This window comes from Netta rufina, assembly GCF_964035555.1.
Source record: "Netta rufina genome assembly, chromosome: 14".
NCBI lineage: Eukaryota > Metazoa > Chordata > Aves > Anseriformes > Anatidae > Netta > Netta rufina.
This window is the reverse complement of record NC_140137.1, coordinates 16,126,255-16,138,156: the sequence shown is the minus strand read 5'-3', so window position 1 is coordinate 16,138,156 and position 11,902 is coordinate 16,126,255. Positions and strand designations below refer to the sequence as shown.

The 11,902-nt window shown below is 46.3% G+C and overlaps 1 protein-coding gene across 8 annotated transcripts in view; it reads left to right on the top strand.

The window, feature by feature from the left end:
• The first annotated feature begins 3,858 nt into the window (after positions 1-3,858).
• HNRNPAB (heterogeneous nuclear ribonucleoprotein A/B) overlaps positions 3,859-11,902 on the top strand; it is a 29,297-nt gene continuing 21,253 nt past the window's right edge. For 3 of the 8 annotated variants that reach the window (XM_084295509.1, XM_084295507.1, XM_084295506.1), the window contains exons 1-8: positions 3,859-3,996; positions 4,181-4,514; positions 7,516-7,684; positions 7,771-7,929; positions 8,349-8,480; positions 10,033-10,141; positions 10,235-10,387; positions 10,466-10,550. In XM_084295509.1, the coding sequence (XP_084151635.1) occupies positions 4,210-4,514; positions 7,516-7,684; positions 7,771-7,929; positions 8,349-8,480; positions 10,033-10,141; positions 10,235-10,387; positions 10,466-10,536 (1,098 nt within the window). In that variant the 5' untranslated portion in view covers positions 3,859-3,996; positions 4,181-4,209 and the 3' untranslated portion in view covers positions 10,537-10,550. Of the gene's footprint in view, positions 3,997-4,180; positions 4,515-7,515; positions 7,685-7,770; positions 7,930-8,348; positions 8,481-10,032; positions 10,142-10,234; positions 10,388-10,465; positions 10,551-10,805; positions 11,131-11,902 lie in introns of those variants that run through there. The other 5 variants (XM_084295513.1, XM_084295511.1, XM_084295510.1 and 2 more) reach the window with 3 other exon arrangements.

Sequence of the window (11,902 nt, the reverse complement as noted above, 5' to 3'; positions counted from 1 at the left end):
GTGTAGAGATGCTGCATAGAGATATTAGGCTTCCACCCAACCTTTCAGAGCACCACCTCTTCTCTCTCTCTCGTTGCTCTACGTGATGTTTAACATCATATTGCTTTGGGTGATTGAGACCACTAAGCTCTGGGATTAAGTACTCAGTGTGATACTATCCACCATGAATAAATGACTCTAAGAAGAATCTAATAGCAATATTATTATTATATGCAAATGGCAAGAGACAAGCAGTTAAATAATGTGCTTTGAAAGGTTATATTGTAAATACTTGCTTAAATGCATCTTCATCTTATTTTAGTGTAGCATAAGGCATCCTTTTTGCAGTCTTATTCTGACCACTTACTTTCAACAATTATGTTAAAATCAACAGGGCTACTTGCATAATAATAATTATTATTATTCAATTATTATTATTATTATTTATGTATATTGTGCGTAAGAACTAACTTGCAGGTGATATTTTATGTGTAGTAGGCTACCTGTGACCTAAATGAGATGCTTACCATCAATTTATACAAGATAGACACAGTCTTGGGAAAAGGGATAAATTACACCAGTATTTTCAGACCAGTAAATGTTTTTTTGTTTGTTTGTTCCTCTGTAAGAGGGAAACTATACAAATCAATGCAATGGAAATAAAAAGGAAATAGGATAAAGAAGAACGGGAAGGAAGCAATGAAGACGGGTATGGCACAAAACTCCTATGAGCAGACAGCAAGGGCAGGGCTTGGAGTAAACAAGTTTGGCAGAAAGGCAAAATTAGGCCCAATTTCAAAAGTTCATACACAAGTAAAATTCAATTGAACTTCAGTCAACACCATTAATAACAACAGTAATTACAGGATTAACAAAATAGCAAATAGAATGCTAGTTTTTTTTCTCAGCAGTAAATGTGTCATGTACGGATTACCGCCCAACAAGCTGTGTGTCTATTTTTCATTGATTAACCACAGGCTTTGAATGTGGAGTGAAAGGCAGGACTGAAACCCAGGTTCCAGATGAATTATTTTAAATAACCTGTGTCATGATGGGGCCTGGTGAGAAAAATATTACTCATTAACAGCTCAGAGTCTCATCTCTCAGTCTTCAATGCGTATATATGCAAAGAGTGGCTCTGTTAGTCATGCAAGTCTTTGGTTTCCAAACCAGATACACAGCCGTGTTGTTATCCTCTTGCTGGATATGGAACATAAAAACCAGCAAACATCAAAATGGGGCAACTGGGAATCACAGATAAGACTTGGCAGTTGGGAACTGCTACTTAGAATTGCCAAGCTGAGAGATTGAGATGGACCTAACCAGAAGAAACGGGCTGCCGGAAAAGAGAACTGATTTAAAGAAGCACTGTTAAGAAGGAAAACGATAATATGCCAAAATATCAGTGCAAGAGCTCTGAAAGGAAAGATGAAACAAGTGCAGCAAAGTAAGAAAGAAAACTGAAAAAGAGAGAAGGGAAAAACATGGAGAACTCCAAATGAAATGATAACTGTGCAAACCTTTAGCAAGGCTTGATGAAATACAAAGGGGATATTCAGAGCAGAGGGAGATTAAGTAATAAATTGTATCATCAAAACCACTCAGGTTCTATCCATCAGCTGAGCCTAACCTCACATGAGAGACTCACATAAACTGCTGCCCATTTCAGTTTACTCTCACGAGCTGGTCTGCAAACTTACAACTTCAGAAGGTGTTTCTGCATTCAGCAGCTGCATGCAGAGAAACCTGCAAAAAAGAAAGTGGCTAGTGAGGAAGGGAGGTAGTAGCCACTGTGTCAGCCCGCCCATTCAACTGTACCTGCAAACACAGGTCTGATCTTAGCTCTCCCCGTAGCGATTTATGCAACTGCAGGATATTTTCCAATTGAAGCAAACTGACAGCACTGTGTAAATTAACACATGCAGCTGACACCGCGGTTTGGTGATTCTAATCAGGAACCATACCTTTTTGGTGTAAACTGATGGCAATCTTAGCCAAGACTGCCTAAAAGAAATCAACAGAAGTTCTCTTGCCGGATGTGGGGCAAGTTCTCTGAGATGGCATAAATCAGGATAAAGACCATCTTATGTTTTTTTGTTGTTTTTGTTTCTAACATTTTATTTAAAGTTCAATGTAAGAAAACCAGTTTAAAAATAGTCTTGTAACAGTAAGAATCTTTATCAGATAACAGATATAACCTGTCCTGCGGGCATTACAATCTCCAACCATGCTGGTTAGGTACTCTTCATACTGTTGTAACTGGACCTGACCTCATATGACATTCATTCACAAACTTTAGCCTTAACAGCTAGTTGTGGTGCTCGTCCGTAGGCTGCCCTACTCTGTTGACACACTAGGTTGAGATAAACATCTCTAAAGATAAAATTCTGAGCTATTATAGCTTGGTCTGAAGGTGTAGCAGAATATTTACAAATTAATATCCTTCAGGAATAGAGCACCTGGCTGACAAATCACACATCAGTCTATTACACTCTGCTCTTGCATTCTTGAAATTACTCATGTTGATCACGTTTTTAGACCGCTTTAATATTTTTTGATTTGTGGGCAGTAAACATTTGAGGAAAAAAGGATTTACAAAAGCAAATAGCCACTATGTCCAACAACTTACACTCTGGAAATTATATGTAAAAAACCCTGCAATTCCAGTAACAAATATGATGCAGTCTTGCTGTGCGTGTGCATGGGAATCCAAAGCAGCTTGGACCGGTTAAAATGGCTCTTGTGGCAAGCCACAGCACCGTAACAGAAGAGTGGCTTCAAATTCTTGGCTGTAGCACAGGGCTATTTCTCATATGATAATAAGATATTATAACACTAAGTATGATTTCCTTTTTTTTTTTTTTTTTCCCCTCTCCTTTCCCTGAAGAGGTCTGGCTCATAGCCCAAGGCAGCGGGCTGTTTTTAACTTTAAAAAAGTGGATGGAGCCCTTAATCTAAACAGACTATGTTGATTTTATTTTGTGCTCATCTTTAGTGATCTGCTGTTTGTACAGCGACAAAGCCTATAAAATCACACCTAGCATAGCCTATTCTAACTTTACCGAATTGCAACTTGAGAAAACAACTCTTGTAGAGGATAAAAGATGCTCTAAAAGCAGTTTGCTGAAGGCCAGCCTGGATCCTAGACTAGGCTGCCTCCCAAAAAAACGCCTCGCTGTGCTCAGTTGGCTCCGTGCATTTTTCCTGCCCTGTAACAGCGGGTGCAAGTAGGGCCGGGGGAGATACCTGAGGGCAGAGCACCCTCACAGCACCCGCATCCATTACTACAGAGAGTTAGGAAATAATCGCTGCTCCCAGCCCTCCAGCACAGGGCCCGATTTCTCCTTTGTAAAGGCGCGGCTGTGCCCGGCTGTCCCAGCCCCGCGCTCTGCCCCTCTCTGACGGGAGCCCCCAGGCCCCCGCACGGGGCGCTGCCCCCCTCACCCGGCTCCAACCGGGCCAAAACGCCGAGGCCCGGGCCGAGAGCGGAGAGCTCCGCTTGTGCTACAGCACAGCCCAGAGCCCGGCGGGCGGCAGCGGAGCCGGCCGGGGGCCAAAACCCCGCGGCGAGCCCTGAGGCAGGCGGGGAGGCGGCGGCCGCCTCACGGTCCCCTCACGGCCCCCTCAGGGGGGAGCTGAGGCGCGAGGCCCCTCGCGCGCCTTTCCCCCTCAGCCCAGTGCCGCGGGCGGCCATTCGCCAACCGCTTCCCTCCGCTCCCACCCCGCGCCGCTGAACCAATCAGAACCCGCAACCGGCCTTGAGTGACGGGCGGCGGAAGCCAACGGCGAGGCGCTTTGTTGCGATGTGCCCGGGGCTCCGGCGCTATAAAGGCGGCCACGCGTTGGGGCTGCGGGCCGGCGGGGACGTGTCGCGGGGGGAAGGAGGCGGCGCGGAGCAGCGGCGGCGCCGCGGGGAGGGGACGGCGGAGCGCAGCGGGCGGCTCTCGGCGGGCACAAGGGGGCGATTTTAATCCGATTCCGGCACGGCCCGGATTTTATCGCGAGCGGGGTTTTAAAGTGAGTACGGGGCCTGTGGGGTGGGCGGGGGGGGGGGAGGGGCGAGGACCGGATCAGACCGGCCCGGCCCGGCGGGGGGGGGGGGGAGGAGGAGGAGGAGGAAGGAGGGGGAAAGAGGGGGGGGTGGGGGAGGCCGGGGGGAGCCGCCCGCTGACCGCCCGCCCGCTCCGCCCGTGTCTTGCAGGCGCCTCTCGCCTCAGCGGCCGGGGCAGCATGTCCGAAGCGGAGCAGCAGTTGGCGGCCGCCGCCGGCGCCACCCAGAACGGGCACGAAGCGGCCGAGAGCGCCGGGGGGGAGCAGCAGCAGCAGCAGCCCGACACCGGCGGGGCCCCGGCGGCAGCAGCGGGGGCAGCGGCAGCAGCAGCGGGCTCGGCGACGGCGGCAGCGACGGCAGCGGCGGCGACCACAACGGCGGCGGCAGCCGGAGCGGCGGCGGCGGGGACGGCGGGGGCGGCCGCCAGCCAGAACGGGGCCGAAGGCGACCAGATCAACGCCAGCAAGAACGAGGAGGACGCGGGGTAAGGAGGAGGCACCGGCAGGGCCATGGGAGGGGGGGAGGGAGCCGGGCCCGCTGCGGGGCTCGGCGGTGCCCGGCCGGGGTTGGGTGAGGGGGGGGGTGGGAGGGGAGGCCCCGGTGCGAGCCGCGGCCCTGCAGCAGCCCCAGCAGGGCTCGCAGCGCTAGCAGCAGCAGCGGCACTCGCAGCAGCGCTTCCTTTGTTCTGGAGCTGCCTTTTGTTGGCGCCATGTGGTGGCTGGGGGAGGGGCGGGGAGCGCGCTGCTCGCCTGCTCCCGCTGTAAAATGGAAGGGGATGGAGCCGGGCTCGCCTCCCGGCCCGCGTTTGTTTCTCCTCCTCTGTCCCTTTTTAAGGGAAGGAGAGGATGGGGGGAGTTGGGTTTTGGTGGAGGGGGTGGGCTGCTCGCAACTTGGCGGGGGCCGCACGGGTGAGCCCCGCCGTTGGTGTAAACACGAGCACGCTTTGTGTAACGCCTCCAAAAATAATAATCCGCACTTGGAAGGGAGCCGTGGTAGTCCTAAGTATTTTTGGAGGGAGTAAGGGGAAAAACAGCGTGACCAAGGTGATGTGCGATGCGTTTGGGAAAGAAAGAGCGGTTTTGGTGTACTACTTGGCAGCATTGTCAGAAAACTGCTCATCGCTCAGGAGCGATTTATGGAGGAGTCTCGGTGGCTTTGTTGGATTTTAGCTGTAAGATTATTTTACTTACTGTCGTAGTTCGTCAGCTTCTTATTTTTATGAATATCCACGCTTGACTTGAGAACTGCAGCCCGTTTCTAAAGAGGGTCTTTGTGATCCTCTCTGCCCGTGTGTTTCATTGGAACTCCCTTTGTTGTCACTGGGCCTGATCAGAGGGTCAGCTCCCTGAGGCTGAGGCTAACAGCAAGCTGGAGCCACCATAGGAGAATGGATTTAGGCTCTAAGGGAAGGAGGAAGAGTTTTACAAGTTTCCCATTACCGAGGGCTGGATGTGCCTTCTTCACTGTTGAAGGATTGAGAACCACACTTACAGTGTCTGTGTTCTTTATATTATCTTCAGTATTCTGCCCTCATGGTGGGTGTTAGTGTCTCGTCTCCTCCTTTGTTGCAGAGGAGGTAACAAGTCTTCAATCCCAAATCCACTTGAATTAAAACCTCTAAAAAACCAGTTATTTTCAGGGATTGAACTATGAAAATGTAAACCTGCAGACAAGTCCAAGGCAGAGTTCAGGACACTGACACTAACCCTTCTGTTAACAGCTGAACTGTGCTTTGAATTATCTGTGTTGATATGGTGAGGAGGAGGAAGAAAATAACTATACCTTAAGAGTGCAATTTTCTGGTCTGTGTGGCCTCTGAAAGGGAAACTAAATACTAGGAAATTGGTCTTAATTTCAAAGGCTCTACACAGTGGTATTTCTATGCATGTGGGTGTTGATCATGATAACTTGAAAAAAAACAAAGGATTGTAAATCACAAAGTGTGCTATCTGCTGCTGTGGTAAAAGATGAGTTTAGCACGTGGCAATGTCTGCATGTCTACATAGCCCTGTCTGGTGGGCATAAAGCAGCTAAAGCTGCTTGCAGACAAACTGCTGTTGTCCTCCCAAACTTTGAATTTCTCTGGATCCATTCTGTGTGCTTAATGATGCCAGGGTTTGCTACAGAAAGTCTGCAGATTACAGCAGTCCTGCATGATCAGCTATTCTGATGTGAATGAAGCCATCAGGTTAACTTTTACCTGTTAGTGAAAGGCTTAGTGGAATTGGTAGGGCTCACTCCTTAGGGCCTGTTTTGTAATGGCTGTGAGAAGCACGCAGTTTGCTTGGGCCTTACATACCACACTGCACTTGAGAGAGCAGGGCTTGATCTGAAAAATGACTGAGCCTACAAAGGATATGGCTCCATCCAGTTCAAGGCAAAGAATCTAGAAAACAGAGCAATTAAAGGTTTTTTAATTATGTTGCCTTTTGAGCATCAATGGATGCTGGCTTTAACAAGTCGTGGCTACACTTTAACACCAAAGCCAATTCTGTGTAGCCCTAGTCCAGTTTGTAAAGTGCTGCTGGCTTCTAGTGCCAGTTGTAGCTTGCCTCTAAACAGAACAATGACAACTTAAACAGCCTTAGTCTATAGTTAGGTAAAAAGGCTCAAATGCTTTCAAAAGCTTAGTTTGTTACCTTGGAAACTCTGAAAATAGAAAATACAGTCACGTTATTAATGTTTTCACTGGAAGTGAGGCATTTGATAAGTACCTTATTGACAGATCTTAGTTTTGCTTGTTAGCCTCAGTTCTGCATTGGACTTCACCAGTTTCTAGTTCTTTGCGATACTTTGGAGCTGTTCTCTGTGGGCAAGTGGGTAGAGAAGTGCTGTATTGTGGCCTCTCAGGAAAGGGAAGGCTGGTTGAGTGGTGTGCTGGTGAGGTAGCTAAACAGGAAGAAGTGCACAGCATGCTTGTTGAGGCAGGTCCAAAGTCCTGTCTGTTGTAGGAGACTGTTCTTAGGGGTTGTAGTTGTCTGGTTAAATTCTGGAGGTTGTTCTTAGGACTAACATTTCTATAGCCATTTGTCCAAATCGTAAGAGCTCTTAAATATTTTGCTTTTGATGCCCTTTCCTAGCCTGAGTGCTTTCAAAGCACTAGAAATGACCCCAGGTTCTTTCCAAAACCTGAACTGGCAGTAATTGGTAATCAATACTGCTTTGTTGCAAATAGCAGAATCATATTGGATGAATGTAAGCCACTGGTAAGGAATACATTAGGCCACCTTTACTGTTTCTTATGGCATTGCATAAACTTTAGGGGTGCACTGTGTAATTCCCTCAAAGAGGAGGGAAGAAAAACCATGTTGTGCATTCCTATAGTATTAGTCAGGTTTTGACAAGATGCAGAAATGTTTAAGGTTAAACATTTGGCCCTGTTTCTGACAATGCTGCTGAGTTGTGCACCAGTCTAAGCATCTTGCTGCATGTGCTTTTCTGTTGTACTTCCTGAGACTAAATAGCTCTTCTCTTTGAAATTTCAGGAAGATGTTTGTTGGCGGCCTCAGTTGGGATACAAGCAAAAAAGACTTGAAAGATTACTTCACCAAGTTCGGTGAGGTAACCGACTGCACGATAAAGATGGACCCCAACACAGGAAGATCCAGAGGCTTTGGATTTATTCTCTTCAAAGAACCTGGCAGTGTTGAAAAGGTGAATTTAAGTTTCATTTTTCTTCAGATTCTTAACTTAAAGGTAAACTTTTCAGCTTGAGTTAATCTTATCAAACTACATTTCAGGTTCTGGAACAGAAAGAACACAGGCTAGATGGACGACTAATTGACCCCAAGAAGGCCATGGCAATGAAAAAGGATCCAGTGAAGAAAATCTTTGTTGGGGGACTTAACCCCGAAGCCACAGAAGAGAAAATCAGGGAATACTTCGGAGAGTTTGGAGAGGTGTGTAGCATTATCTTACTAAACACCTGCACACAACATAGTCTAGGGTTGCTGTTTGGTTGACTAATCATCTGCAAGTTGCAGAATACTTGACTTTAGAAGTATCAAGGCTTTTACAATTGATCCAGAGGTTACCTGTCTTGAAAGCAAGGCAGGCACATGCTGCAGTAATTGCTTACATGGCTAATTAGAAAGCTTACCTGTAACAAACCATAATATTTATCTTAAAAGTGCTTTTTAAGATTTGTAAAGTCAAAGCCTCTGGTTTGCAAGCTAATCTTCCTAGAGGAAGATTCGTGCAACTTTGTTGCACAATATGCATAGATGGGAAACTTACTTTCAGTCTTATTGTCCCCAATGCAATGTACTCAACTGTTCTGTTAAACTGCAAGTCTAACAGCAGTATTTCATGTCTCCAGATTGAAGCAATTGAACTTCCAATGGATCCAAAGACCAACAAAAGGAGGGGGTTTGTGTTCATCACTTTCAAGGAAGAAGATCCAGTGAAGAAGGTTTTGGAGAAGAAATTCCATAACGTCAGTGGAAGCAAGGTAAAAACTTTTTGGATTTGTAAACTTTTGACCAAGTTATTAAGCATAATACCACTACATCCTTACTCTGAAAAGGATATCATAGACTTCTGATTTCAGAGTACCCAAAGTACAAAAAGGCCAGCTTGCAATTTACCATAATTCCTTTTTGCCATACATTCAGTCATAGAGCCTACCAAGGTTCTTTGCCAGTATTTGTGGCTTTAATGCTTGCTGTGTTCTAGGGGCTTTTATAGGTAAAGGATCTAATTGTGTTACTCAAACACACAAAAACTAGCTTGTTTATATATCAGCATGGTGATACAAGCCATTTGAGCAGACCAATACTCTTCTTTCTGCATAGAGTAACTGCGTAAATTCAGGGCTTACTGGAACTGCTGCAGGAACCAGAGAGCAGATGAATGCTGACCCTCAAACCTGGCCTGCTCTAACAGTGGTGTGAGATGCTCCGAGCAGCTGACAGTGCTCATCTGTGCCAGGAGCTACTGCAGCTTCAGGTGTGAAGCCAGTGAAAAGGACTGGAGGCAAAGAATGTTTGCTGGCTGGCAGGCGTCCCTCTTTGCTGTGTCCAGTGCCAACCGTATAGTAACTTTGAAGCCTGCCTTACTGGAACTCTTACACTGCTTCATGCAGTGACTTGGGTTGCTCTTAGTTTAAGACGGGACACAGTACAGGGTAAACTTTTTGATCAGCACATACCTGTTCATTGTTTGCCAGACACTGTAGTAAGCAATAAAGCTCCTCAGGAGAGGGGAAGGGTCATGTGTGCAAGGAACAGAGAAGCCATATTTGTGTATCCTGCAACTATGGCGTGTTCTGTCATAGTAACAATAAAAACAGCACGTTACCTTAAAGCAAGATCCCATGTGAAGAACTCCAAGCTGGGTGTGCTCAGGTACCATTGCAGGGAACAGTTCCTTTCCCAGGAGCAGTAGCCTTCGTGTCTCACCATGTGCAGATTCAGGAAGTAGAAGCTGGCTGACAGCTTGAGCTGGGGAACCAGTCTTGGACATGGCAATACTGGTTATTTTTACCTAATCTTATAGCTTGATAGGTTATTTAAAGAGTTAAGTGTACCTTACAGCCCAACACACACCCTGTCTGTAGGGTGTATGAAGGCTGCCAGGAGAACTCTCTGGCTTATTTCTCAGCCGCCTTGGTAGCTCCTCAGTCAGTGCAGCTCGGGCGAAGCAGGCCAGTAGAGCACCTTAGCCTGAGAGGGCCTGCAGGATGCAGGGCAGCCTTGTGGCTGCTGCAGAGCAGTAGTGGTTGTGCTCAGGTGACCTCCCCACCTCTTCTGTGGGGAATGGGCGGCATGAAGTGCACCGAAAGCGTTGGGCTGCTTTGAATTGCTGATAGTGGCTTACCTTTGCCCAGGCGGTGCGATAAATCAGATGCTCCAGGATATGCAGTTGTCTCGGTCATAGGACAGGGAGCACAGCGCATACATCTCCTTAGCCTCTGGGATAATGGCTGGCTTCCCTAGGTGGCTAGGTTTGGGCAGCGCTGCTCTAAGACAACCTACAAACTCCTCCTTGTTCTTCATTTTCAGTGCGAGATAAAGGTAGCACAGCCAAAAGAAGTATACCAGCAGCAACAGTTCAGTAGTGGTGGAGGAAGAGGTAGCTATGGAGGAAGAGGCAGAGGTGGAAGAGGCGGTGGTAAGTACTACACGCACTACTTTAGTATGGACACATTCAAAATAAGTTGTGTGTACTAAAATGGGATTTTGTGGATGGTTTTCCCTTCTATAGCTCAAAGTCAAAATTGGAATCAAGGTTATGGCAATTACTGGAACCAGGGTTATGGGAATCAAGGATACGGCTATCAGCAAGGTTATGGTGGCTATGGAGGCTATGATTATTCAGGATATGGGTATTATGGATATGGACCAGGCTATGATTACAGTAAGTAAAGAGAACTGTATTGGGTATAAGCAAGCGTAACTAATTAGCAGTTTAATGCATTTGTTGTCTTGTTCATAGGTCAAGGCAGTGCAAATTATGGGAAGACACCAAGGCGTGGTGGCCATCAGAATAACTACAAGCCATATTGATCAAACTTATTCAGGTATGCAGTGGCATGGTCTCTTTTGGAAAATGACTGCATAGGTTTTGTATACAATGCTGTAGATGGAGATTTCAGTTCTGTACCAAATTTAACTTTACAATAAATTTCTATGGCCTGTTAAATGTGCATCTTACTTGGAAGAGCTCCCTGGAAATGTTTTACATGTTTAATACTTACAGATAACTAGTTGTCTAGACAGTGTGGTGTGTAAATTTCAGCTTTGCTGAAGATATTAATTAATGATTTTATTAATAGGTTAAACTGAAACTGATTTTGAGGGTCTGCTTAAAGCTGCAGCTCTGCATCTAGGGACTGCCTCTTGGAGTTAACTATGGACTCTGCATTACTCCAGTTGTACAGAAAGAGATGCATCTTAGGGAACCAGTGTCACTTTCCACCTTTTTATTTTGTATTGTTTTTGTGTCATACATTTCCTGTAACGGAAGTGTTAATTTTACTGTACTTTTTGGTACCTTTTTGGAATCTAATGTATTGTAAGGTATTTTACATGTGTTCTGATTCACCATGACATGGATATTGAAGCTATCCTAGCTTTTGAAATAAAAAAGGCGTAATCTAGTGTCTTGTGCCATTCTTCAGCTTATGTATTAGTAAAATGGAGGTGTGCTGTTCCCAGAACTTAGCTCATGGCAGTACCTTGGTAGATGGAGAGCTGGGCTTAATGCTTTTAATCTCAGAACTAGAGGGCTGTATTGGTAGGTAGTTGTTTGCTTGCAGTTAAGTGGCAGCTACACTGCAGTCACTTCTGCCTGGAGGTTATGGAAGAGAACTTGGGTGGAATTCCCCAGCTGCTGGGGAAGGCTGTGCTGTTGGCTCATGTTCTAGGCAAGCAGAGGCTCAGCATAACTGTAGTAATGCTGGCGTTGTAAGGCTCTGTGGGAGGAGCCAGAGGCATAGGTTTCAGGTAGGGCTTGGCAGTTTAGGCAGCTTTGCAGGAGGAGGCACGAGAGCTATGCAAGAAGCTAGCTGCACTTCCTTCATGTTTCAGTGTTCTGAATCTGAGAGATCCCTACAAGTTCTCACTAATACGTACACCTGTCTTGGAAGACAGGCTAGGTGGATATTAAGTTATCAATGCAGAGTCTGAGTTTCACAGTCTTACTGTGTACCCCCCAAAAACACTAAAGAACTTCTACTGAAGCTGTGCTGTGGGAGGAAAAACAACCAAGCTGCTGCTAGTGATGCAGCCCTGTTTCTAGACATAAGTGACCAATTAGAGAGATGCTTTCCTTTTTTTTTTGAGTAGTTTACCACTACTATGTAATAACTGATTTACTGCCTTGTTGCAGAGGAGTCACAATTTTAAATTTAAAAATAATCCGAATTGTAAG